This window comes from Asterias amurensis, chromosome 7 (assembly GCF_032118995.1).
Source record: "Asterias amurensis chromosome 7, ASM3211899v1".
Classification (NCBI taxonomy): domain Eukaryota; kingdom Metazoa; phylum Echinodermata; class Asteroidea; order Forcipulatida; family Asteriidae; genus Asterias; species Asterias amurensis.
This window is the reverse complement of record NC_092654.1, coordinates 22,628,415-22,656,187: the sequence shown is the minus strand read 5'-3', so window position 1 is coordinate 22,656,187 and position 27,773 is coordinate 22,628,415. Positions and strand designations below refer to the sequence as shown.

Here is a 27,773-nt window from a genome sequence, read left to right as displayed (position 1 = left end):
GCCGAATTCTGCGCTTACGAAGACGATTCCCCGCTTACGTGCAAGCGCTGAATTACTGCGCTAGCCTTGTAAGCGTAGAATGCCTAGTAACTTGGAGTACGCACGCGCAGAAGCCCAAATTCGCAGCTAACCCGTGAAATACGCTTGCCGTAAGCACAGAATTCCCTGCTTCCGTAAGCGCCGATTCTGTGCTTACGGTAAGCAGAGCCATGAAATTGGGCCTTGTAACCTACTACTCCCCTGAATTTGGGGCGGGGCAGCAGTCAGTTTGTGGGGAAGTGCATGATGAGGGTGGATTGGAACTCCAAGCTGGGAAGGGTGGAGGTAGATTTCGAAATAAATGCTTTACATCAACTTGTATTACTCCAAATCTGTAAGGTTACGCTGTTTGGGATTGGTGGTGGCTTATTAACGCCTTTCACCCCTGATTATATGGAGTTATGGACTGTAGTAACACTTCTCGACACAAGACTAGTCAATTGTGGTAAAAATGAGGGCGCTATTTTCGCTCAACGCGCGCCCACTACCTACTCTTTAGAAACAAAATGGCTGATAGCAGTGTGCGAAGACGACGTCGAGACGATAGTGAAACGGTAGGAAGTGGGGGAGAAGAGGGTAGCATCTCTGGTGGAGAATCTCAGTCAGGACATGTTAGTCATCTTAGTATAAATTTAATGAAAGATCGTGTTGTACTGTTTACAAAAATGACATTCTTGAATGTGGTGCCCAGTATCCGGTCAACTTTGTAAGCTCAACGCGTGTGACCCGCCGTTGTTGTAGTGCTCATGCATGGCCGATTGTTTGTGTGTGTTTTCGACTGTTGTATTTTTTTTAAGCACTATTAATATTTGAATGATATTAATCATATCGATATCACTTTGTTATATTAGAAGATGGAATGGTCTTATTAAGGTCTAGCAATGTTTTTTTATTTATGCCCATAAAATAACCGCAAAACCGCATAAATAAATTTGTAAATAAATGGTGTCTAAAAAATTCAAAATTATTATTTGAATTGATTGATGCCTGGTTTATAACACAATCAAACTAGGTGGGGCCATCATTTGATTTGTGTCAAGGTAATGCTGTTTTAAAGGCAAGTTCAATGAAAGTTAGCTGTACATTTTTCAGCTGAAACAAGTGAAAGTGAAATACACAAAACAGTGTCCACTGGATGACTGGCACTTGTTAAGGAAAAAGAAGAAAAAAAAACTGTTACTGCATTTTCACATCATGAGCATAGTCATGGTAGACCGAGTTCATCAATATGTTAACCTTACCATATAACTCCACAATTTAGTTGGAGGGGGTTCAACGACCATCTGCCAGATTTATTTTTTAAAAATAACAGGAAAGATAGTGTCAGCAATCTGATTTCTGAACTTGAATGGGAAGAACTAGAACATCGGAGGGCCATCCAACATTTGTGACCAGACCAAAGTGTACAGGGATAGGGTTGGAACTAGACAACAGGCTGCAACGCCAACAGAACAAAACAAGTAAAAATGTATGTTTTAATGAACACTTTGCTCTGCAGGAAAGTGATACCATTTTGGACAGGGAAGATGAAGACACTGATGATTATGAGAGCGCTGAGGAAAATCAAAAAGAGGTAAAAAGATATCTTAATCTTGGGCATTTCTCAAACCTTGACTTGGGCTCTAGCTCCCTGGGTCATCTGCTTTTCTGACCACCAAGCTGCGTGCATGCTGCTCCAAAAAGTTCAGGCCTGAAGGTCGCTGCCTTTACACTGTATACGCAGCGCGCAGAGCCCAAGCCAGAGTCAGAGACGAAGCCTTTTTAAAAACAATTTTTTTTATGCAAGTCGCCAGACACACAAGGCCTGAAAGCCACTTCAAGGTGTGGGCTACAATTATTTTTGTCCAGAGGTCGTTGCCACCTACTCCTAGGGCTGAAACAGGGTTACCCCTTTTACAGTCCATACGGATGTAGGCTTGGGTATTGAAGCCTGGCCGGTAGAGCAGAAAGCACTACCTCCTCAATTTTATGTAAAAAGGGTCACGACCGGGATTCGAACCCACACGCTGCTGATCAAACACCAGAGCTTGAATCCGGTGCTCTTAACCTCTCGGCCATGACACGCCACACGCTGGGGTTTGAGAAAGGCCCTTGGAGTTCCATTTTCACATCAAGAGCACCAAGCTTTTCCTGTCATGGAAACCAGTTTGGTGTTTCTGAGAAGGACTGATAGACTCAACATTTCAGACAGTTTACTCTGTATGTTGTTAGGAGACTGCTGGAGACCAACTGCGCTTTAAAGGCAGTGGACACTATTGGTAATTGTCAAAGACTAGCCTTCACAGTTGGTGTATCTCAACATATGCATAAAATAACTAACCTGTGAAAATTTGAGCTCAATCGGTCTCTGAAGTTGCGAGATAATAATGAAAGAAAAACACCCTTGTCACACGAAGTTGAGTGCATTTAGATGGCTGATTTTGAGACCTCAAGTTCTAAATATGAGGTCTCGAAATCAAATTCTTGGAAAATTACTTATTTCTCAAAAACTATGGCACTTCGCAGAGGGAGCCGTTTCTCACAATGTTTTTTACCATCAACCTCTCCCCATTACTCGTCACCAGGAAAGGTTTTATGCTAACAATTATTTTTAGTAATTACCAATAGTGTCCACTGCCTTTAAGAATCTAGCAATCTCCCGATCAAGCCTGATTTGAATATCAAAGGCACTGGACACCTTTGGTAACTGTCAAAGACCAGTATTCTTACTCAATGTATTCAAACAATATATGCAAAATAACAAATCTGTGAAAATTCTGACTCAATTTGTCATCGAATTTGCAACGGAATAATGAAAGAAAACAACACCCATGTTGCACAAATTGTGTACTTTCAGATGCCTTAAAAAGGCTTCAGGTCTGAAGTCTTTTAATATTTGATTTGAGAAATTACTTCTTTCTCAAAAACAACATTATTTCAGAGGGAGCTGTTTCTCACAATGTTTTCTATCAACAGCTCTCCGTTGCTCGTTACCAAGTAAGTTTTTAAGTTAAAAATTATTTTGAGTAATTCCCAATAGTGTCCAGTGTCTTGAAGATATTCATCTTACTCGAATTCCACTGAATAGCAGGTCGCAGCTCAAGATGGCGCTGACCACATGAAGGATGGAGATAGTGAGATTGAAGATGGTGAGATTGTAGGAGACAGTGAGGATGACAGCCAAAATGATGCAGAGGAAGATGGTGAAGAAGATGCTGATGAAGAAAGGAAGGAAGAGGTGAGACAAGATGTGCTGAGGTGACAAAATATTAAGCTTGCGCGAGTAGTGCAACTAGTGGTTTAGTCGTGACTTGGTAAATCGTGCAGCCACGACTGCTGCAAAGTTAGTTGCGACTACTACAAAAATAGTCACGGCCACCTGTTTGATGAAACAGTTGTGTCTCTTACACCTATTCACGACAACATAATTTATTAGAAAATGTTTACTAGTCTCAACTACCGTTTTTCAACTACTAGGTTAATCCTGCAGGCACGACTACTACAAGATAAATTGTGACTACAAAAAAAAAGTCTCGACCACCTGTTTTGTGAAAAAATTGTGTCGCTCACGACTATTCACAACAACATAACTTACTAGCAAAACGTAATCAGACAGCAGTGACAATCCTTTCAGCGTGAATTTTACTATCTTGCGCCTGAGGCAAACTTTATCCCGCAATGCATCTTGGGAGGTAAAAATTAGTCGCGACTTATGTCGAAGCCGCACTTTTTGAGGTGCGACTAGATGAGTAATAAAGTTCACTAGTCGCTCTGGCCTACAAAATATTAAATCATTTTTAAAGGGAAGGTTTACATTTGGTAATCACTCTTAAAATTAATGGCAAAAAAACCTAATATTTAGAAGCCTTTAGTAGCTTTCGATATTACATGTATAGAGCATTGTGAGAAAAACATTTCACTCCAAGGTAATGAGGTTTATAAAAAAGATTTTTGTTTTTATGCCCCTAAATTTGAATCTGAGAAGCGTTACTGAGGTAACACTATAAATGGCTAATTCTGCACCATCCATAATCTTATCTTAAAGTTTTGAATAGGTTACTTAATAGTGATACTAAAAGTATGTTTGATTTCTTTAAAGACACTGGGCACTATTGGTAACTGTCAAAGACCAGTCTTCTCACTAGGTGTATCTCAACATATGCACAAAATAACAACCCTGTGATAATTTGAACTCAATTGGTTGTTGAAGTTGCGTGATAAGAATGGAATAAAAAAAACCGTCACACGAAGTTGTGTGCTTTCAGATGCTTGATTTCGGGACCTCGCAGTCTAATTCTGAGGTTTTGAAATCAAATTTGTGGAAAATTACTTCTTTCTCGAAAACTTGTTACTTCAGAGGGAGCCATTTCTAACAAAGTTCTATTCTACCATCAGCTCTCCATTGCTCGTTACCAAGTAATTTTTTATGCTAACAATTATTTTGAGTAATTCCCAATAGTGTCCTCTGCCTTTAAGAAGTATAACTTATTTCTCGTTGTTTTGACTCCAAGAAGGATTTAGAAGATGAGGAGAGCAAGAAGAACCTGGATGCGGACCAGGACCTGAAGAATCCAGCCTACATCCCAAGAAGTGGCCCGTTCTATATGCATGATGTCAGGTCCATGGTAACCAAGGATGATGAGGAAGAACAGAAGTAAGGAACCAAACAGTAAATCACCCTCAACCTCACCATTGACACTAGCCTGGCAACAGGGTTGTTGCTAATAATAATGTTTAATCTTTTATCTTAAGTGCACTTCTGTAGATTGTTATTAGCTGGGATCCATGGGAGATCAGTGAGTTTTTCTTACTGAATGGGTTTCCAACGATAAACAAGAAATAAATAAATAAATAAATAAATAATAATAATAATAATAATAACAACCAGTTTTTCGATCACAACCACAAGAACCATCTCTGCCCTCACAGGTACCCATTTACTACTGGTTAGAGAGAAGCAATTGGGACTAGGATGCATAAGTTTACTCTAAAAATTTTACTTTTTAAGGAGTTTACTCCCAACTTTCTCAATCTTCAATGTTTTATTTCTCTGTTCTCAAGACCGAAGGATAAGAAACAGTTGTGGAAGGATGACAACAGATGGCTCCATGACAAGTTTGATATGCTTGATCAAGCACCAAAGTCAAGAACGGAAATGGTAAATGTGTATGGCTATGATGTACGCAGCTCTAACGACTTACCTACGTCTGGATTCTCCAATCAACACAGGTGGGTCTGAAATTATATTACACTTTCCCTCTGTTCTGTATCTGTTAGCTACTGTGCAAACTCCATCTGGTGGATATCCAGCACAGGGTGCTGACGAGAAGCAGGCAGCAAGCATTTTAGTGAAGAGCCCCCCCCCCACCTGGTAGGTTCAAGTAGACCACTAGAACTTAATTGATGCTTTCAGGCCAGGTCACACTGCAGCGATAACGATAACGATCATGCAGCAAAGAGAACGCATACTATTGGTTGAAATGCTCCATGCAGAATACGCCCACGCTCATTCAACCAATCGAGGGCGTGCATTGTTAACATTCTCGTGTGTGACCGGGCCTTTAGGTTGTCTACGGTGGGTGATTGTCTAATTAATGCTGGGAGAGAATTGATTGTACAGTTGTTCTGGGGAGAAAGGAAAACTTGAAGCAGTCCTTATGGGTGGGTAGTTTCCTGTATGAGGAGGATGATGTTTGTCTGATTGTAGGGCGATGATGTCTGGCTTCTTTGTTGGTGGTCAATTTACTTAATGTCAATGGCTGCGGATTGGGTGGCTGCTTTGTAGAATAGAGTCAATAGTGCTCTAAGCCGTCTCTCCTGTAACAGATCCCATTCCAGGCTCTTTTTCATTGCGGTCACGCTGCTTTTCTTGCTGTAGTCACCCGATGCAAATCTGGCAGCTCGGATTTGCACAGCTTCAATACGATCAGCTGATGTTTCGTGATATGGGTCCCAAGGCCTGTATGCTTCGTTTTTGACCAGGGGGCATGGAGGCAATCGCTTTTGTTCCCTCCATGAAGTAGCAGGCATGTTTTCATTCAGCCCTAATACAATTGACATTTAACAACTTTACAATGGTACTTTTGAAAAGATTTTTTTGCAGCGTGGAATCCTTTTATTTTCATTTTTAGCTTCTTGAGTAATCGCTTCCCTTTGAAAATATCGTTGCCTCAATGAAACCCTTGACAAAGAGAGGAAACAAAGGTTCGCATAATTAGTTTTGGATTTGAAATTGTCATGCAAAAAAAATAGAATACGCATTCACTGTGATTGGCAGAACCTGGGTCATCTTCCATGGCCGATAATCTGCTATTGTTTGCTGAAATCTTGGAATGCTCGGACTTGCCCGCCGTAAGTCTGTCCAAAATTAATTTGTGCCTACAGACATCATCCATACATGAAGTGTTGAAGAGAAAAATAGTACTTTCCATGCAAGAGGATAAAGAAATGCCTTGTCTTTCATTTATAAAAGTCTGAAACGGTTTGAGATAATTTTGGTCTGTGTCAAGAGGTTCTGGTGACTTTCATTTATGCATGTCTGAAACAGTTTGAGATAATTTTTTACTTAATTTTTTTTTTCCGTTCAGAAAACCGTCCAGAGGTCGCCGCGGTGGAGATGGAGGACAGCGGGGAGGCGACAGAGGTTCACGTGGAGGAGATAGAGGCCCCCGAGGAGACAGGGGGCGTCCGAGGTACAACCAACAAGACCGTTACGAGAGGCGCAACGGGAGAGACAACAACTATGACCAGTCAGAGAGGACCAGTCCCCCTCAATATGAAAGAAACACCAGAAGTAGGCAGCAACCAGCGTATGAAAACAAACGACAAACAGAGGAGTCAATTAGCCATAACGATAGCCCAGAAACGAACAATGGCGATGATAAAAGCCCAAATTACACGCGCAGTGATCATCCCTGGTCTGGGAGGTCACGAGGTCGTGGAAGAGGTCGCGGTAGAGGCAGAGGTCAAGGGCGAGATAACCTTGACCATAGCGGCCCGAATACTGATGAAAATGCAGCTATACCACATAAAAGTGAATGGATTAACAGTAACTCAAACCGTCGGGATCGTCAGCATGACGGGATGAATACACGAGGTAGAGACAATGAAAGAGGGAACCGGCAAACGATTACAGAGGATTTCCCCCCACTAGGCGCCGATCCCCGGAAACAGGAAACAAGACAGCCCAGATCCTACCAGCGGGATCGCCGCCAGCCGGCCCAGCAAGAACAAACCGGGAACGGAGGAGGAGGTAGCTGGGCTGGGGTGGTGACACGCCAGAATATTAAGTCCGAACCCAAAGACACCACAACAGGGTGGTCTGATGGAGGTTCACAACCCAGTGCTTTGACAAAACAAGAACCTAGTAAACCTAGGTCGTATCAACGGGATCGTCGTCAGCGGGTTAAGCAAGAACCAGATGATCAAGAGGAAGAGTGGTCAGGGGACGTAACGACCCAGATGGGTAAGATGAACATAGATGACAACAAACAAGATGAGTCACGTCAAATTGAAGGCCAACGCACCAAGGCACAAGGACTGCTTCCAACTCCAGAACCAACTGGTAAATATTCTTCTTACAATGACAGACTTTTGAGACGCTGGTGGCAGCAGACTTTAAGGTCCTTTTTTTCGGCTCTGAGCGTGCGCGCACATGCTCAGCATTGCTCCCGTAGGTCTGAGCACGCGCACTACTGGCGACAACTGTAGAAAAGGACCGTACAAAAGTTACCCATTTAACAGGGCTTGAGATAAAACAGGACTGCAGGCTCGAGGCCAGTAAACTTAGCGCCGGGCCAGTAAACTTTCAACTGGGAAAAGTCCGTGGGTCTTGTGTTTTTCAGACCTTGAGTCTGTCTGTGACAAATATCTTCCAATTATTTTGGGTGTGGAAACATGTTTTGTATGAAAACAAACCTACCCTTAAAAAATAAGATCAGTTGTCTCTTAGTGTTTTTTCAACTAAAACAGTAGGCCTATATTTGTTAAAACCAAGTTGATCTATGTAGAGAGTGTTTTTCATTTAGATTCTGAGCTTGTAAGAAGAGTTACTGGCTTAGTAAATATTTTGAGCTGCAAGATATTTTTTGAGTTCTTATTAAAACTCAAGAGAAATATAACAATATAGAACGCTGATGTTATCTTTTATTTTAATTTTGTCTCAGATCAAGTGGAATCACCTCAGGATGGTGGAGACAAAAGAGAGGTACGTCAATTGAAACTGTGCTTATTACTCTATGGTATTTAATTAACTATTATTTTGTTAACAGATTGAATCGTTTACTGTATGTTGTTGTGATTTCCTGTACAGCGTCTTAAGTAAAATTCTTTGTGAAGAATAAATTATTTTTGTTATTATTATTAAATAGCCGCCCAGACCGAAGCGTTACTCCTCCCAGCGTCAGCGTCAACCGGCCGATGCGGCACCCATCACCCAACCCCAAGCCGTCTTAAACACTCCGCAGTTCTACCAAGCCACTCCCAAGGCACCCCAACCAGGGTACCAGCGGCAAGGCAACACGCCACCAGTGACAAGCTCCCCGCAGCACACCCTGGGGAACACGGCCCCGCCCGTGCGTGGAGGGGCCACACCCCCCGGGATGGGTGTGGTCGTTCAGCCATCGGTCTTACCGGGGGCAGTGATGCAGCAGGGGATTATTCTGCAAGGAGATGTGCCGATTCACCCACGTAAGTTCTCGTTAACTTCAAATCAGTTTGTAAAATATGGAAGCATGCATGCTACCTAACCCTCCCACAGTTGAAATGAGTTTGATGGATTTGGTACATAAGCAAACAGACACCAACCCTCAGAAATCTGATTCATGCAGGAATCACTTCTAAGATTCAAATTTGTTTTGGTGAAAAATTATCTAAACCATATTACTTCGATGGGAAGCCTGTCTCAAAGTAGTTTAAACTATCAACAGCTGCAATGCTTCTCACCAAGTAAGTAGATATGATCATTAAATTTTGGAGTACTTGACTCTACCCTTTAAATTGAAAACTTTCATAGGCGTTGCAACTTTTTGTTTCACTTTTAAATTATTCCATGGTTCATTTGTTTTTCCTCAATGTAGGTATGCAGCATCCTTCTCCCACTCACATGGCAAACCCGTCAATTATCCATCCCCTTAGACAGCAACCTCCCCATCAACAGGGGGCGTTCCCCTCGCCCCCTTCTCATTTTGTCGTCAACTACGGCGGCCCACCTGGACAGCAGTACCAGCTGAATAGCCCGGTACCCATACAACCGTTCCCTCAGGGTACTGTACCAGTGAGCATACCAGTGAGTATAAACTGTATTTGTCGTCTCTTAGCGAGTATTTTAGATAAATCCTCCCATCCCTCACCTCCCTCCAAACTAAGAACTTTTACAAAATAAATGGTTAAATTTTCATTTATTGTGATATAAGTTTTTGGTTTTTACCCATACACCGATGTGTGTTAGCACTGTATACTCAGTACTTTCCTGAGTCCTGTGAAAAAATATCACAGGCATGTTACTCGGGTGGGATTTGAACCCACGACCCTTGCAATTCTAGAGCAGTGTCTTACCAACTAGACTACCTAGGTTGCCTGGCAGCTAGAGGCAGTTCGAATCCTATGTTTTGGCAGCGGGTACCGCAACGATATAAGAGATGTTTAAAAATGAAACATCTCGAACCCATGACCTTTGCAATGCTAGAGAAGATGTTTTGACACTAGACCTCTGAGCAAATCTAATGGCTAGAGCAAGTTGGCCCGGTGCCAGTTTGCATCCTTTGTATTTGCAGCTGGTACTGCAACAATTTAATAGATGTTATTTTGAAGAAAAAAACCCAATTATGTTCCTTATCTCTGATTAAAAATCTCTGAAATTGTTGCGGTAACCGCTGCTAAAATTTTCAAGCTGACTTTAGCCACTAGGCTAGCTTGGTGGTATAGTGGCAAGGTAATTTCTCTGGTAATGCAAAGGTCGAATCCCATCCCATCTGGGAAAGAAACCGGGAAAGAGTATCGGTGTAAGAGAACAAATTAAGAAGAATATTGTATTAATAGTTCTGGTTGAAATGAAATCAGAGCCATATTCATTATTTTGTTTTACATTTAATCAGTTTTAAAAAACTTGGTAACATTTTCCGTTCTATTTTCAGAACATGCCACCTCCTCGCTCACAACCCCACCCCATTCCACCACACCCCTTACCCCAACCTACCCAACCCCTTCCCATACAAGTCCAGCCGATAATCAACCAGCAGACACCGCCCGTTCAACCTCTACCCCAAGGAGTTCAACCTCTACCCCCAGGGGCTCCATCCCAAACGTTCGGGGGAGTGACGTATTACTCCCCCGAGCAACAGCAGCTGGCGGGGAAGAGAGTACAACCAAAGAGAACTGCTAACCCTATACGAATAGAAGAACCACCTGAGGTAAGACTAGTCTTTAAGTGTGCATGTACTTGTGTAATGAAAGGTTTGGAGATAGTTAGTCTTCCCTCAAGCCGTTTTGTCAGTTTACATAATTTTTTTAAAGCAGTCTTCCAAACAACGTGGTGGTGTGAGGTACGACTAGTCCTTTAAGTATGCATATGTAATGAAAGGTAGGTAGTTAGTCTTTACTCAAGCCCCTTTGTTAGTTTAATTAAAAAAAGTCTACATGGTATTAAGTGATCTTTTACACATGGGCCATTTCCTCCTGAACTCCTGAACTACATTTCAAGACTACATTTCAGCGTGTTAATACTAGGTTATGCACTATGAGAGAAAGGGTTTTTTCTGCTATTGCCCTCAAAATGTGGAATAACATGGATGTATCTATTCGAGAAGTGGAGACGGTAAATCATTTTATACTGGTTTCATTTTAAATACTTTTCTGTTGTGGATCTTATAATTTGTTCATGATTTTATTTTCATTTTACATGGTTTCTACTGTTGTGATTGATTGCTTATATATCTGCATACTTTTTCCTTTATTTTTTTAATGATCACATTTGTGGATCTTAAATTTGACATTTTCATGACTACTTTTCGTGGTTAAATGTTATAGGTTTTCTTATGTTTTTTTTTTAATGGATTTGCCGCTATATAAATGTTTTTTAATAATAATTCTATTATTAAGAGTAAACTTAAAACACTTTTTTAAAAGAAAGCTTTTGAGCAATCTCAGGTTTTAACTGTATCTATTTGTGTGCATAATCTGTTGGATTGTGTTTTCAGTAAGAATTTATTGTCATTTAATTTTAAATGTGTTTTTATTCCTGTGTACCTTTCTATGCTTAAATAAATCATCATTTGTGTTGCGCTTTAGAGCATTTCATGAAAATAGATTAGGCGCTATATGAATGTATTATTATTATTAAGCAGGATTTGAAACTTTGCATGGCGGAAATATGAAACAGTAAGGTTTGCTGTAACAGCATTTAATGATAATTCTCTAATTGAGTAGTGATAGTTCTGACAAGAACCGTTGGTTTCAACTCATGTTTCGATCAGTATGCTTTGATCGTCTTCTGCACTGATCAAAATGTCGAGTTGAAACCACCAACAGTTCTTTTCAGAAGTGCACCCCAACTCATTTGGAGATTATCATTACACGGTGCTACCGTAAACCATACAAGATATCATATTATTATTATTGTTATTATTATTATAAAATTTTGTCAAGCTGTCTCCTAAACAACACAGTGGTGTATTTGTCATACCTTTTCCTTCATATTTTTGTATGCAGCGTCCAAAGCGACTTTCAGACCAGTCTCAAGAAAGTCCGGAAGATTTAGCACAGCAGCAATTGTATATGCAGCACCAACAACAACTGCAGCAGCAGCAGCAACAGCAGCAGCAACAGCCGCAACAGCAACAGCAACAGCAGCAACAGCCGCAACGGCAACAGCAACAGCAGCAGCAACAGCCGCAACAGCAACAAGTATTTGAAGGTGGGACTACATAGTACATATCAAATTAGTAGGATTTTATACTTTGGAGTGAAGTAGATCTCTTTGATTCAGTAGTTTGTTAATTTTAATGTGAAACATATTGATGGGACTCCCTGCGAATAGAAGGTTGTTCTGGAAAAGTGGTATAAAGAGTTGAAATCTGCTGCAAACAGGGCCCAATTTCATAGAGCTGCTAAGCGTAAAAATTTGCTTAAACATGAAATTTCTTCCTTGATAAAAACGGGATTACCAACCAAATTTCCACCTAATTTTCAGGATTAGCAAACAACAGCTGAATACCTGTAGCAAGCAATGTGCAACATATGGAAATTTGGTTGGGTAATCTTGTTTTTATCAAGGAAGAAATTTCATGCTAAGCAAATTTTTGTGCTTATTAGCTCTATAAAATTGGGCCCAGGTTAATAGGGAAGGTTTATGTTGAAGGCCAAGGGATCGTCCCAAATGATTAAACCAAAATGTTTGCGTTTGACAAAGAGTAAGGCAGTGGAGGGGGGTTGAATACCACATAGGACTTTAAACAGATGTGTAAAAAGTTGATAGATAAATAGCCTGAGTCAGCTTCAAGTACTTCTTGGGGTTGGGAAGGGGGTCTGCCGACGATTTCACAAAACTCTTCCTAACTTAAGACTAATCTTAAGACTTAGGACGAGTCCCAACCCTGCACTGTAGCATGCACACCTTAAGATTGATGCTAAGTTAGGACGAGTTACTCGTCCTAACTCGAGATGAGACAAGTCCTAACTCTTTGTGAAATCGACCCCTGATCACTTAAAGCAATGCTCTCTGTACGAGCTGGAAACTGTTGATAACTTTGGATGGTCCAACATAGAACATTCATTTCACTCTTTCAGTGCACGCTTTTTGTTTTGCATTTTGAACCTAAAATGCCTAGAATTGTTTTTCTTTTTGAAATTCTGTTTTGGAAGATAATAAAAAAATCTTTCTAGCCAAACAATAAAATCTTGCTGATTTTTGTTACCGTGGTACAATTAAAAAGTCAATATTATTATGCATTAGAGTGATTGCCCTCGCAAGATAACTGTCTGTTATTGGTCACTTAAGATATTGGTTACAGGTTGGATTGATGGCACTTTTTGAGAACATAAAATATGGCACTTTCGGAATACTTATCTTAATATAGATCATACATGTACGATAATGTTGTTATGGAATACTTTCAGGAGATCATACAGGTTCAATAATGGCGCATTCGGAATACTTATAATAAAACCGTACATGTTCGACCTTGGCACTGAAAGATTTAGGTACTGAAGCTAGGCATACCTGGAAATTAAATTAGTTAAAATATGTTCACAAAAACTTGTCTTCAGTTTGATTTTACTTTTTAATTTATACACTAAGATTCAGAGTTTGACTTTTTTAAAGTTCTTTAAAATCAAATTGTTTTTGTTTGTTTTCTTTTTTTATCAGAGATTGTTTTTACTTATCCTTGAATTTTCACAAAGAAGTGAATTTATAATTAACATTAAATCATTTGAATCGGAAAGATATCTGAACAATTTGGTTTTTTAAAACCATTTATCACTTCATTTGTTGCAAACAAAAAACTTTGATAGTGCCTGTAGTCTATCTGTCCATCTGTCTGTTTGTCTATCTGTCTGGTTTTCTGTTATTTTTTTCAAGTCTATTGTTCTTCATGCCAATTCAAACCAGACAGATGCTCCCCCCCCCACGCCAATGTTTTTTGTTTTCTTTTTTTAACACCTTTGAAACAAATTCAGATCATAATTCTCCCACAATAAAGTAAACTTTTTTGACACATTATTTGCAAACAAAATATTCTGGATATCCAAAACACTTGAGAATATTCATTTATTGAAATTATTTGCATAAAGTTATTTCCAATAGTAGAAAAGGTACATTAATAAATAGCCAGGTAGATCATAGAAAACATTTTAGCCAACGACAGTAGTATCCCAATAAATAATAAAACACGGTAAAAACATTCTCAAATATATGCATCCATATTTACAGTTGAAAGAATAACTGGTATAATTTTAAACAAATGTGAACATTAAAATTAACATAATCCTTTTTTTGCATGTATTTTATTTAACTTGTAAACGGGGTGGGTTTTTCCTTGCATTTCTGTAGCTGATTAAATTTACATGTTAAAGGAAACTATACCTTAGGTTTATGGAACCGTTTTATTATTTTAAACTTATATAAATATAGACATCTACAACCAAACTAACCTGTGAAAATTCATTTCAAAATCTTGTATCTTTTTTTTGAGATATCGCAGACTATCTGGAGAGGTTATGTCCACACATGAAGAATAATCCATTATTGGAATACACAACCTGAGAAACATTTCAGGCCGAATCCTTTTTTTTTTTCTAGATTGAAATAGTTTTGAATCCCTCTGTAAAACTGCATTTCTTAGAAGGGAATCGTTTCTGAAGATGTTATACAATATTAACAGCTTCAGTGCGTCTTATCAAGTAAGTTTTTATGGTAATTAACTTTGGGAGTTATTACCAAAAATGGTATATTCCCTTTAAAGAGAAGACAAACGGATTGAGCTATTAATTGTTTGTTCAACAAATGTTTTTCCCAAAAAATTCTTAATTATTAAAAAATTATGACAAGAAAAAGACTTATATTGCACTTTTCTTTTGTTATCAATGCATCCATCATTTAGTTATGATTTTTATTTTGTGTTGAGCAATCTTCCTCAAACCGGGCCCGATATCATGGCTCTGACTTACCCTTGAATTCTGCGCTTACATCCCTTAGAATTATGTGCTTAGTGCTTTATACGGGGTTCAGTAAGCGCAAAATTTGTGGTCAGTAGGGTCATGAAATACGACCAAGTTCTATGGTTAATTTTACCCTCTTATACATGTAAATCTTTCTTAACACAATTCAATTAGACAAACTATGAGTAAGTCATTCCAGTGTAGATTTTAAAACGGCAAACTTTCCTCTTTTGTTTTAAAATTTTATTTTTTGCAGAGCCATGTACAAAACGTCACTGCTTTTGTTTAACTTGTTTCAATACCCACAAAAGATAACAAGCGAGAGAAAATAATATCGCCTATAGTTGGGTAATTGGTTTATGGAACAGCGCCCTCTATCTTGAAGTAGGGTGCCATTGAAAAGAAATCCAAAACCCCATGTAATGTTGTAGTGCTGCTATTGGTGGTCATGTTTCCTGTCTAACACCACATCAATCCGGCATGATGTCATGTTTACAAAGGGCCAGACTATTTATTTCTTCTTTGGGTCGAGCCATGTTGGTTTTGGCATGTTTATCTGAGTGGTTGTACGAGGGCAATGTGTCACGAGAAGTCTGCAGAAATCTTCTGTGAGAGACACAGGAAAAAACATTTCTTTGAGGTTAGACACGAGTAACACTCGATTCTTGATTAGGACTCCCAACTTTTTTTCACGGATTTTGTGTTGGTCAAACTCCATCCTATAGTTGTGGGGTCTTTTTCCTTGCATTTCCATAGGAAAAAGGGTAAAACATAGTATGAACACAAAATATTGTGTATTTTTAGTTTCAATGGTCTTTAACAATCGGAATGAACTTGAAGGGTTGCCATGTTAAATTTGGTGGCTACGGTTGTGGCTGTTGCTAAGGGTGTTGCCACGGACCTCATGTTCTTCAATACATGTCCCCATGACGATCAAGCCACAGTGGATGGCTTCGGCTCCAAGTCACTCAATTCATTCAAACACAGCCATAGTGTGTTTTAATTGTGTGTGTGAGAGAAACTCATGTGGACAATGGACATGATTTAACTTTAAACCGGTCATTACAATGCATATAATAATGTTTGTTTGCTCCTTTTCTGTTGTAAACGGTAGCGGTACTTCAATTTACAAAAACAAAATAATGAGAAGACTAAAAGAAAGACTTGTTCCTGATAAAGCTTATATACAAATAATTAACGAATCGTTTGACAAACCATACCGAGTTTACCCGAGTTTACCCGTAAGAAATGTTTTGTACAATAATTAATTGGTAACATTGCAGAATTGGTTTTTGCTAACAAAACAGTTGCTTGCAGAGTAAGCACTTAATGTAATCCACCATGACCATTCACATATACTGACAAACCTGTAGAGGTTTGAGATCGATCAGCCATTTTGGGTCATGAGAAAATAGTGAAAAACCTATGACTCATCTATATCTCATCAAATATGACATTTCTGACAGAAATATTTCAAGGGATGTTTTCTACTATCATCATAATTAGACCGTGTACATTTTATGTAAATCTGTGATCTTAGACGAGTTTTTGTTTTACCAATTCTGTAAAATTGCAAACCAAGTTTTTAGAAAATGCCACATGTTAGTTTTTTTCTTTCTAAGAGATCGATGTGTACAATGTCAATGATGATGACTTGGGAAATACTTGGTGCCCAAAACCATCTTTTCCCTCTCGATCTGTTCCTTCTCTTGTTTTTCTCTCTCAGTCATCTTCTTCATTTTCATCCTTCTATTCTGGTACCAAATCTTGACCTGTAGAAGGGTTAGGTGAGGAAGGGGAGATGTGGAAATATAGAAGAGGCAAGATGGGAAAATTGAGGTTTATTTGATGTAATTTATCGGAAAGTGAGTACACTGTTGGTTTTCCGTTTACAAGTATCTTTTAGAGAAGTTGGTCACACTTCAGATGCATTAAGTATCGCCCGCTATATAGGCTCTGGTTTCTTTTAGTAGAAATTTTGCATTGTACACTGAAAAATCCTAATTTCTGATAGCAGAAAATGATACTTTCGAAAAAGGACTTTATTTGAACGTGGATAATGTTTTTACCCTACCAGATTTTGGGAGAATGGGTTGTCCATCCTTTTTGTTCAGATATGTAAAATGGTGGAAATGTGCACGTTTAAGTACGTGTCACGTGCAACTCTCAAGTACGTGTCACGTGCAACTCTCAGCCAATGATAGTCTTCACGGTGACGTCATAAGGGGCCTACTTGTTGAACAAATTTGCGGTGAAAATGCTAGGCATGTTTTGTGTGATGTTATATATGCGGGAACTGAACCCCGCCCCACCGATCGACCGATCGGTGTACAATCACTGGGCTACGAAACACCGTTGCCACAGTTTACATTTTCAGAAAAAAAAAGAGTAGGCTAGGGTCGAAACGTCGGGCCATTAACTGTTTTTTGCAGTTTACATTTTGCAAAAAAATTCCTGCTTTGTTTTTGAACGTCATTTAAATTTAATTGAGCCCTTAACCTGTTTACAGCCAAATAGACGACAGGGCAGAAGAAGACAAAGGAAATGCCTATAGACAAGAATGAAGTACAGGTTATGCATTTAGACCGGGCAAAAATCGTAGTTAATTGATAAATTTATTTGATAAATTTAAGAGATTTAATAAATCACTTAATACCTGTCGCTCGGATAAGTTTAAAACTTCCGCCAACCTCGATCTCCGGTCTCGTGTCAAGTACATGTTATCCTGAAACTTTTTCTCCAATTCAATGATCTGCAGCTTGGAGTACGGTCTTCGTTTCGCCCTCCTTGGGGTCGAGGTTACAGCCGACACCCATACGGAAGACGGCGTGGACGAACCTATGAAAGATAAAATTGTTTATTGTTAGTGTTTAAAAGTACAAAAAAGACATCTCACAAAAGATTTAATTGCGTCAAAATTAACATGGACAAAAGAAATTGCTTGTGATAGACCTTTCCAACAATACTTATAAACAAACCGAGCTGGTTGGCATGGGATTCCGAATGTTAGTAATAAAAAAATAACCCATTTGCGTTAAACAAATTCAAAATTTTCTACAAACTTTCAGTTAAATAAAACACCTCTATCCAATGATTGGTTGTTTTGTTTCCAATTAATTCAATATTATGTCTGAAAAATTGTGTAGCAATGATACAAACATAGCTGTCTGGTGTTTTTTCCCCATTTTTTTTGTTTCCATTTTAGGGCTTTCCATAGTTTTCCAACTTTAAAGTTGGTAAAACTTTGGGCTGTTAGACCTTTCTATTGCAACGTCACAGCCCGAGTTTTGTCAACCGAGGTTGTTAAACTATAGAAGGCCATAAATGCAAAGGAAAAACCCACAATTTGTTGTAATGTTTCACAAACATTCAGAAATAGTGTTGAATTTGTTGGAAATAAAGCAACAAACCAGTTGACGTATTTTTTTGTTATTGGAAGTAAAAAAAAAAGAAAAAAAGTCAACCATGACCATTTTTGGGTATGTTGGACGCCATTTTGGACGCGATTTGTATCCCGTTTATGCATAAACGGGTACCAGCCAAAACATGTATTGACTAGGAGCGGACACCAGCTGTCAAATTTAAAAACAAATGTGTGTCCTGTTATCTGCAGAGGCTGAATTAAACCGGACACAGTGAATAAAGGCCTGTTTTGTGGACCCCACATTGTGGCATTTTTTATGGAAAGACCATAGATGAAAGAGATCAAAGCGTACAGAGGAAACAGGGAGTGGACAAAGAGGAGGGTACAATATGAGGGTTCTGGGGCTTGCTGGAATAAATTGATCTAAAAATTCAGTTGAGATTAAATTATTATTCATTTAGATAATATTGATAATAAGGGAGTCGGAAAACACCATGTAAAAACAATAAGTTTCTAAACTACAACGTGTACGATAATTCAAACGGTCACGAGAATCTGTGTCGGACCTAAAACAAAGTTGACTGCACTAGACGGTCGTTAAAAACTACTTCAATAATGTTGTTTGGTCATAAAAGATTGTTTTCAAGTCTAGTGTAATGAAGCTATAGATAAGATAGGATAAAAACTTTCTTATTCTAAACTGGCGAAACTAAAAAAGTAGGTCAGAATCAGTATATAAATATAACACTTGTTTAAAGTGATTCGCACCAAATTATTATTAGCGTAATTTCAGTGCATTTCCATGCAATCTAGTGTTAGTCGTGTTACGCAAACGATTATGTTTTAAGTCACTGGACACTATTGGTAACTACTCAAAATAATTGCTAGTATAGTTTTTGAGAAAGAGGTAATTTCTCTCTTAAATAATAATGCTTTAGTTGAAATCTTGTATTATACATCTGAAAGCACAGTCACAAAGTAACGCAACAAGGGTGTTTTTTCTTTCATAATTCTCTTGCAAATTTGATGACCATTTGAGCCAATTCACAGGTTTGTTATTTTATGCATGTTGGGAACAGTGAGTGAGAATACTGGTCTTTGACAACTACCAAATTATATAAGGCCTTATCATGCATTCACAAATGGAAGCAGTTGAACCCAGTTCTTACCTTCGAATACACGCTTAAAGGCAGGGAACACTATTGGTAATTACTAAAAATAATTAATAGCATAAAACCTTGCTTGGCGACGAGTAATGGGGGAGGTTGATGGTATAAAACATTGTGAGAAACGGCTCACTCTGAAGTGCCATAGTTTTTGAGAAAGAAGTAATTTTCCACGAATTCGATTTCGAGACCTCTGGTTTAGAACTTGAGGTCTCGAAATCAACCATCTTAACGCACACAACTTCGTGTGACAGGTGTTTTTTTTTTTTTTTTTTTTTTTTTTTTTTTTCGTTCGATGACCGATTGAGCTCAAATTTTCACAGGTTTGTTATTTTATGCATATGTTGAGATACACCAACTGTGAAGGCTAGTCTTTGACAATTACCAATAGTGTCCACTGCCTTTAAAATGTTTGTAAAGGTCCCAACGAGAACAAAACCCCACACAGCTAAACATAATTTTCAGTTTGTCAATGTGTTTCTTTTCATCTTCTGTGGTCTTACAGCAATAAAACATCAAAGTTGTACAGCTGTGTTGCCTACCATCCGTGCCTGCCATAATGATTCAGCAAGCGTGTGATTAGCCAACCGTGTCGTGGCATCTTCAAAACGTGTGGTACCCGTATATTTTAGCTTCATTGTTCCACTGAGTGGTTTTAACGCACTGCGCAAACAATAATACAAATCAGCCAATGCCTGAATATTTAATCAGTTCAGAAACTTGTTAGATATTCGATATATGCACAATTAGAAACAAATACATAAAAATAAAATACAAATTGGAACAAATTCTGCCAATATTAAAGTATCATAATAATTTCAGCATGCCATAAACGGAAGAAGAACCCTCGAAATCTATTGTGTTTACAGATAATGCGTTGTAGCTGTTTCATCCTTTAACTGAATCCATTTTAAAAACTGATAATTCAACTGTAGTTGGTGTCGTCCACGCTGGTAGATTGTAAATGCGTTTTCCGTAGTGGGGTTAGGGCCACGCCTGTTTTGGCGTAAATAAACTATGTAGGCATAAGGCTAACTCATAGTAACAACCTTAAAGCTCCGACTTAATTCACAAATAAGGTTGGCCTCGAACAATGCTAAAAGCCACTATTTGTAAAGGGCTGTACAAGAAGAGAACATTTAAAGACACTGGACACTATTGGTAATTGTCAAAGACCAGTCTTCTCACTTGGTGTATCTCAACATACGCATAAAATAACGAACCTGTGAAAATTTGAGCTCAATCGGTCGTCGAGTTTGCGAGATAATAATGGAAGAAAAAACACCCTTGTCACACGAAGTTGTGTGCTTTCTGATGCTTGATTTCGAGACCTCAAATTCTAAACTTGAGGTCTCGAAATCAAATTCGTGAAAAAATACTTCTTTCTCGAAAACTACGTCACTTCAGAGGGAGCTGTAATGTTTTATACCATCAACCTCTCCCTATTACTCGTTATCAAGAAAGGTTTTATGCTAATTATTTTGAGTAATTACCAATAGTGTCCACTGCCTTTAAAGTGAAAATAACTCAGGGGAGCTGAAAGTAGGAATTACCGGCCTTCATAAAACAAACTGTATAGATTGAGGGAAACGTGCACCAGGCAAGGGGTTCCAAAGAGATGTGTCTGGTCTACGTGGAATAACGTTGTTGGAATGGCCCAGTGTTCTACTTTAGAGCAGGATAGTGGATGTGTGATGTTGAGAAGAAGCTAGCCTGGTGTCACGTTCATCCACCAGCCCAATAGCGACTAATATTAGGAGGAAAACTTGTAATTATCCGAAGGTTATTAATAACCGTTGAATGTCATTATACAAAAATAATTAGTACGCCACGCTGTTGCTAATTCCATTTTTTTTCCATTGTCTAATTGCTTTCGTACAGGCTCGTAATGTTGCGGGTTGTGGGTGAATAATGACCCCCATACCTCCTCGTACAATATGCTTAATCTTTTCTTACAAATCCACCCGCTTTTTCAAGTTGTCTGAACATCCACGACTAAATAAAACTGTGTAGATTTTTAGTTGGCTAAGACTTTCTAGGTGCAGCCTATACCCCACTGATGATTGGGAATACATGCGTGCAAAGTTCATCGCTCGAGATTTTAAAAACTGGGCGAAGCAAACATTTTTAATAAGTTCTGTACATTTTCAACTGATTAGCCAAAATCCGTTTTATTCAATTTTATCTTGTAGGAATGATGTGCCACATAACAAATAAATATAACTTTATGTTAAAGGAAACCATAACACACTAATAGATATTAGTACGTTTTGATTTTAAAGACACAGTTACCAAAGACACTCTACTAGCTAGTTAAACAAACACCCTTATAGTGTCTTTTGTGATTGACACATTTTAAGTTGAACGAAGAAATTTACTAGAGTGGGATTTTAACCTGCGATTTGTTGATGACCGTACCGGTCTCTGGGATTTTGTCGCTGGTGTAATGCGCCCCCCCCCTCCATTGTAAAAAAAAAACTTGGTTCAAAAGAGGGCGCTACCAGAGAAAATGTCTACACATTTCGCAACGGGGAACAGTCTCCGAGGGAAGGGGTGGGAGGGGGGTACAGAATCTCCTGCCACATCAAATAGTTCACACGTACTACGGTCTGTTATCAACCTTTTCCATTGACTATCAAGTGTACACAATTATTATCTGACATAAATTATTATAGTGAGGCCATCAATTAAAATTATTACAATCACCACTCAGCCAACTAAAACAATAAAAAGTGAACAGCACTCCTAAGTTATATAGTCTTAATTTATAACGATTATAAAGTTAAATTGAATTGTAAACAAAAATCTTAAGTGTGTAAAATAATACCTCTGACATAAAATATAATGAGAATTGGAAAGGCAAACACACACGTTTTATGTTAAAGTGATTAAAGGTGATTGAGGGCGTAAAATTTTTATGGATTATTTTTTGCATGGTACCGGTGTGATATCGTTTACAATCGTGTGTATCTTCCAGTGTGAACCTTCAGAGCGACTTTTGTTTGACCGGGGACAATGTCCATTTCTTTTTTTGACTGGCCTTGTGTGAAATCTGAACAGTGTTTCTAAATCTGGGAGTTTTTGATTTTAGTCAACCAAGGCCCAAAAAACCCACTAGAATCTTATTGTTTAGCGTCCTGCCTTGTTGGAAAAAGGAAGGAGTTTATTTATAAATATATTTTTCTTTAAATGGCCGCCCGAAACATTTTTTTAGACAACTGTGCTATTTTTCACAAATAGCTTTTGTTTAAGTCAACCAAGGCCAAAAAAAAACAGTATAACCTTATGTTCAGCTCCCTGCCTTGTTGGAAAAAGGAAGAAGTTTATTTTTTTAAATTTTTTATTTTTTTAAATGGCCGCCCGAAACATTTGCTATTTTTCTAAAAATTTGGGTTTTTTTTCGTCAGAGTTGGTTTCAACACGTTTTTTTTTTAGTATATATTTGTTTACTTTTTGGCCTAAAGTTTTTCTGGTTAATTTCTTGTTGAAATAGAATGTCAACTTCATTGATCACAAACGTTTCGCTAAACACTGAAGGCCTACAACCATGACAGAGATGTACATGGTTTGGGGTTAAAGGCAGAGGACACTGTTGGTAATTGTCAAAGACTAGCCTTCACAGTTGGTCAGGGTCTCAACATATGCATAAAATAACAAACCTGTGAAAATTTGAGCTCAATCGGTCTTGGAACTTGCGAGATATGAATGAAAGAAAAAAACATTCTTGTCACACGAAGGTGTGTGCGTTTAGATGGTTGATTTCGAGACCTCAAGTTCTAAATCTGAGGTCTCGAAATCAAATTCTTGGAAAATTACTGATTTCTCGAAAACTATGGCACTTCAGAGGATGCTGTTTCTCACAATGTTTTATACCATCAACCTCTCCCTATTACTCATCACCAAGAAAGGTTTTATGCTAATAATTATTTTGAGTAATTACCAATAGTGTCCACTGCCTTTAAATTCATTTTAGCCATCGGGGTAGAAAGTGAGGTGGGGATTGGGAGGATTGCAGGCTTGGCAAATTGGGAGGCGGGTCTACAATGAATGGGCCTGGGGCATCCCCGAACTATTGTAACTTCGCATCTGCCCACATATGTATTTATTAGCATGTAACAAAGACCACTCCGTCCCTACACAACCTCCAAGCCACTACGGGCCGACCGGCAGCAGCCTTGGGCCCGCTAGCTCTCAGCGATAGCCGTTGTTATTCAAAGCAAGTTTGACGGGCGAAATTATTGGCGATCAACACTGCTTCCCTACCCGTATAATTTCCTAATTCGTCGTTGAACGTTTCAATAAAACAACAAAATACATGGCTCTTGAAAAAGCCAAGCCATTTATCCAAACTTTATTCTAGGTTCTGTGAGAATGCTGTTGTTTTCGTTTGTACTTACATTGGGTCGCCCGGTTTCATTGAAAGCTATGTTTTATGCTAAAACGTGAATAACCACAAACAAAACAATTTAAAGTCACGTATGATTTATGTCCACACCAGCCCCCATTAGAGATGTCCTTTTCTAACTTATGCCGATATGTTGGTCTGCGAAAAAAAAAAAAAAAAATTTAATTGTGTAAGATTGTCTTTGGTTAAAATAATTTATTATGATGTGAGTTCTCTTATGAGCAAGAGTTGCCACTGCCACATCAAGTATAATATTAGGCCTAACTGTTCAAACATAAAGTTTAAATCACAATGAAATATTCAATGGAAAGCACGTAGTTGTTTAAAACGAACATTAACAGTGACAATGAAATCTCCTTTACTGTCATCTTTATCACCCACTTTTAGATTTTATTATCATCCTATGATGTAATTTAGATTGAAGTTTATTGAAGTAAAAAATAATGTTATTAACAGTGTTTGGTTGTGTGTTTTATATATTGATTGTGTTTATCGGTGCTGCTGTACATGAACCGCATGCGGTCCTGAGGTTCATGTAGTTGTTCCTGATCATGCTGCTGCTGTTGTTGCTTTTGCTGTTACGGGTGCTGATGATGATGTTGTTGTTGTTTTTGGTTGTGCTAGTGTTGCTGCTGCTGTTTATATTTTTGTGGTAATGATGATGTTGTTGTTGTTGTTGTTGTTGTTGTTGTTGTTGTTGTTGTTGTTGTTGTTGTTGTTAAAGGTGATGATGATTCGCCCTGGTATTGGATCATTTGCATATCAAAATTTTTGGGATACGTATGCAAATTAATATAGTCTGGCTACTTTTCGAAATTCACATCTTTGTCATTATCTCATAGTAGGGTACCAGATTTAATAGCTTGTTTGTACATTGTTGGTTGCCGGCGGCTGGCTGTACTATGAATATGAAACATATTCTAATATTGTAAAGTCATCGTCCAATCAGGGTCCAAGTAAGGAGTTTCCATCCCAGGGTTTACTATTGTAAACATGGTTGAAAGTAAAGTAAACCACGGGGACGAGGTTGGTGTTTAAAGCACTTGAACAAAAACAGCAATTTGAAAGTCTTATATAGCGCACGTGTCTACCAACAAGGTACTCAAGGCGCTGAGTATATACAAACTTTAAGAAATAATATATGTTATTGAAGCATGAAGGTATAGAACATGAATTCTAAAACCCAATTATGTAGCACCTTATAATGGTTTACAAGGTGCTACGGCGCATTCAGCAGCCACAGCCAGGATCAAATTTAAAGAGGTTTTAAGTTTTTGTTTATGAGTAATGATTAGGTTTTTTTTGCGGCGCACTCGGCAGCCAATGCCAGAAACACCGGGGCAAACCATTTCTCTTAACGATAAGTGACTGCATTAACACACGGGACTAACGCCTTTACGAAGGAGGAATGAAGATTGGCTTAGTGTCTTGCTCAAGCAAACAGGTATCATACGACTCAATTTCAAACCCTGCTGAACAAAACAGTTTGACTTCTCATAATGGTTATTCTTAAACCACATTACTTTCACGGTGAAAAAGTGCGTAATATTTCTGTTTAAAACAATATTGAATGGTTCCATTGTATATCTTGTTATGACAAAGGTGAACTTACTGCTTTCAGCTTTGCAGTTAAAGCCATTGGACACTTACGGTAAACAGTATTGTCCAAGGCCCACACTTCGTGTATCACAACTTATATATAAAATAACAAACCAGTGAAAATTCAGGCTCAATCGGTCATCGGAGTAGGGAGGAAATAACGGGGAGAACCACCCTTGTTTCCGCACGTTTCGCCGTGTCATGACATGGTGTTTAAAATAAATCCGTAATTCTCGATATCGAGAATTGATCATTGTTTTAATGTTTTCTCAAAAAGTAAAGCATTTCATGGAATAATATTTCAAGAGAAATCTTTCACCATTACCTTCTGTAAACCCTGTAAGTTATTTGTAAATCTGTGAACTTTAGTTTTTTTTCTGTTCTGAAAGTGTCCAATGGCTTTAAGAGCCAGGGTCCAATTTCATGGAGCTGCTTGAGCACAAACACAAGCCAAACACAACCAGATGCTTACCAGAATGAGGTTACGAGCCAAAATACCGTCTCTTTATGTACTATCTCTGGCTGTTTCCTGCTTATATTTTCTAAGCAGAAATTGTTTAAGCAGGAGGCCTATATTCTGCTCAAGCAGCTCTATGAAACTGGGCCCTAGAGCTTGCAGCCAGCCCAACCCGAGGAGCTCGCATGGGGCGAAACCTCACTGGAGAGGTTCTCTCCTTCGTGGACTGCCGAAACGGGACTTCGGCTTCGGCTACGTCGGTGTGCTACGTCTTGCATGCTAGATCGGGTCACCATGACCAATATCACTGGGCAGACTCGAGATGTCGTATGACCTCGTCTTATTTAATAATACGGATTGCTGAAAATATTACTTTAATCGTTTGTTATTTACCTGGTACGGAGAAAGGGTAACTATTGCTCCGATGGCCTGCCGACGAATACACAGAACTTGGTGTCGACACTGCTGCCGTGGTGTAGTTGTCTCTTGGGTTCTGATGGCTCGACCCTGCCGCAATAGCTGCCGCTGCAACCGCCGCTGCGGCCGGGTTGATAGGGGTCGGTGCAGCCGGAGTAGTGAACGGGTTGTGGTATCTCTGGTGTGGGTTGGCCGTACCGAAGTCGAAGCTATTCCATGCTGAGAAATCATCACCGTAAGGGGAGATACCAGTCAGGGAGGATGAAGCCCCAGGATCAAGGTTGTTGTAATACGGGTATCGACACGCTATCGGGATGGGTTGATGGGTCGATGGTGAAGAGATGGTATCCCCACTCTTGGTGTAAGCGCTGCTTATCCCACCCCGGGTGGAAAACAGTTGAGACCCGGTAGTCTCTGCCGTGGTGGTCGCCGACCAAGTATCAGAGTTCCACTGCATTATTATTATTATCACCTAATAACAACTATAATATATACGCACCCCAAACACAAACAAAACAAACCCCAAAATTAGCTACCAAGGTTTATAGTGCAATAAACTGTAAACCCCAAGTATATACTTTAGTGTCTGCGATCAAAAGTTATAGCCCGTAATTCGATCGCAAACACATCACGAAATAACCGGTGCAAAGCAGAGTGAATCCCATTTGTACTTGGTTTTAAAACTGCCCGTATAATTCTCTAGAATTCATCATTCCTGTTTAGCTCCCTGAGCACGTGATCCCCCTACCACAATGTGTTGCTTGATATGGCCTGTACTATGCATGGAGCCTCCAGCCCCTAGACTACCAGCATTTCAAAAAAGTTTGCATTCGTCAGGGAAAATTCAGACGTGACTGTATAATAGAATTATAATGAGTATTTTTTTTTAATGTAGCTTATAGTACGAGTATTACTATTCATGGTGCCAACTTGGCTGTTAGATTGCCCGTAGATTTTCGGGTCCAACCTAATCATTATGCAGTTCTTTTTTCCTTTGCACGCTCAAATCTACCACAAATTTGGCCCAGTTGTTATTATTTTGTTCCATTTTTCTATCTTCTGCAAATAAGAATAACGTTGTCTTTTCATCAAAGCTCGATAAATGTCATTATTTGTGTAAGACATTCAAAGGGACTGGATAATATTTACTCAATTTGTCAGCTTAGAAACTTACTTGGTAACGAGCATTGGAGAGCTGTTGTCAATAATTATAACACATTGTGAGAAACGGCTCCCTCTAAAAGTAATGAAGTTTTGAAAAGGTAATTTCTCACTCAAACAAATAATAAAAGATTTCAGACCTGAAACATCTTAGGCATCAGCTAAAATCACTAAATTTGTGAAACAATAGAGTTTTTTTCATTGTTCTGTTGCAACTTCGACGTCCAATTAAGTCAAGTTTGGGCCTTTAATTATAACATCCCAGCAGTTTTTACGAGAACAATGTTTTGCAGTTACTCACCATTATAATTTGCTACATCACAACCGCGAGTTTTGCCGAAATGTTGCTTTATAAAAGTCCTGTATAGCCTTCACTGACAAAAACACAAACATTTCTCTTCATTAATTTTCTTTTTTTCAAATGGCCATGGCCATTAAACAAAAAAATTAATGAAGAGTAATTTTTGTGTTTTTTGTTAGTGATGGCCATACAGGACTTACAAATGTTGTTTAAAAATTGATGCACCGTCA

General features: G+C 38.8%; 2 protein-coding genes across 6 annotated transcripts; one reads left to right on the top strand and one right to left on the bottom strand.

Annotated features, from left to right (window-relative positions):
• Nucleotides 1-461: 461 nt before the first annotated feature.
• LOC139939344 (uncharacterized) lies at nt 462-16,239 on the top strand. Of its 5 annotated transcripts, none has more exons than XM_071935143.1 (11): nt 462-650; nt 1,538-1,612; nt 3,110-3,256; nt 4,530-4,672; nt 5,080-5,247; nt 6,606-7,582; nt 8,184-8,224; nt 8,388-8,706; nt 9,096-9,304; nt 10,152-10,427; nt 11,725-16,237. In XM_071935143.1, the coding sequence occupies exons 1-11, from the start codon at nt 546-548 to the stop codon at nt 11,941-11,943; spliced, it is 2,679 nt and encodes an 892-aa protein (XP_071791244.1). In that variant the 5' UTR covers nt 462-545; the 3' UTR covers nt 11,944-16,237. The 5 variants fall into 5 exon arrangements, with proteins under 5 accessions (XP_071791244.1, XP_071791243.1, XP_071791241.1 ...); XM_071935142.1 differs by having other exon boundaries at nt 463-650; nt 3,107-3,256; nt 4,533-4,672; nt 11,725-16,235; XM_071935140.1 differs by having other exon boundaries at nt 464-650; nt 3,107-3,256; nt 11,725-16,235.
• A 59-nt stretch (nt 16,240-16,298) lies between these two features.
• LOC139939347 (uncharacterized) lies at nt 16,299-26,709 on the bottom strand. The gene is made up of 3 exons (XM_071935149.1): nt 26,058-26,709; nt 17,330-17,511; nt 16,299-16,445 (listed from the first exon to the last, which is right to left on the bottom strand). Exons 1-3 carry the CDS (start codon nt 26,536-26,538, stop codon nt 16,314-16,316), a joined length of 795 nt encoding a protein of 264 aa, XP_071791250.1. The 5' UTR covers nt 26,539-26,709; the 3' UTR covers nt 16,299-16,313.
• Between the last annotated feature and the right edge of the window lie 1,064 nt (nt 26,710-27,773).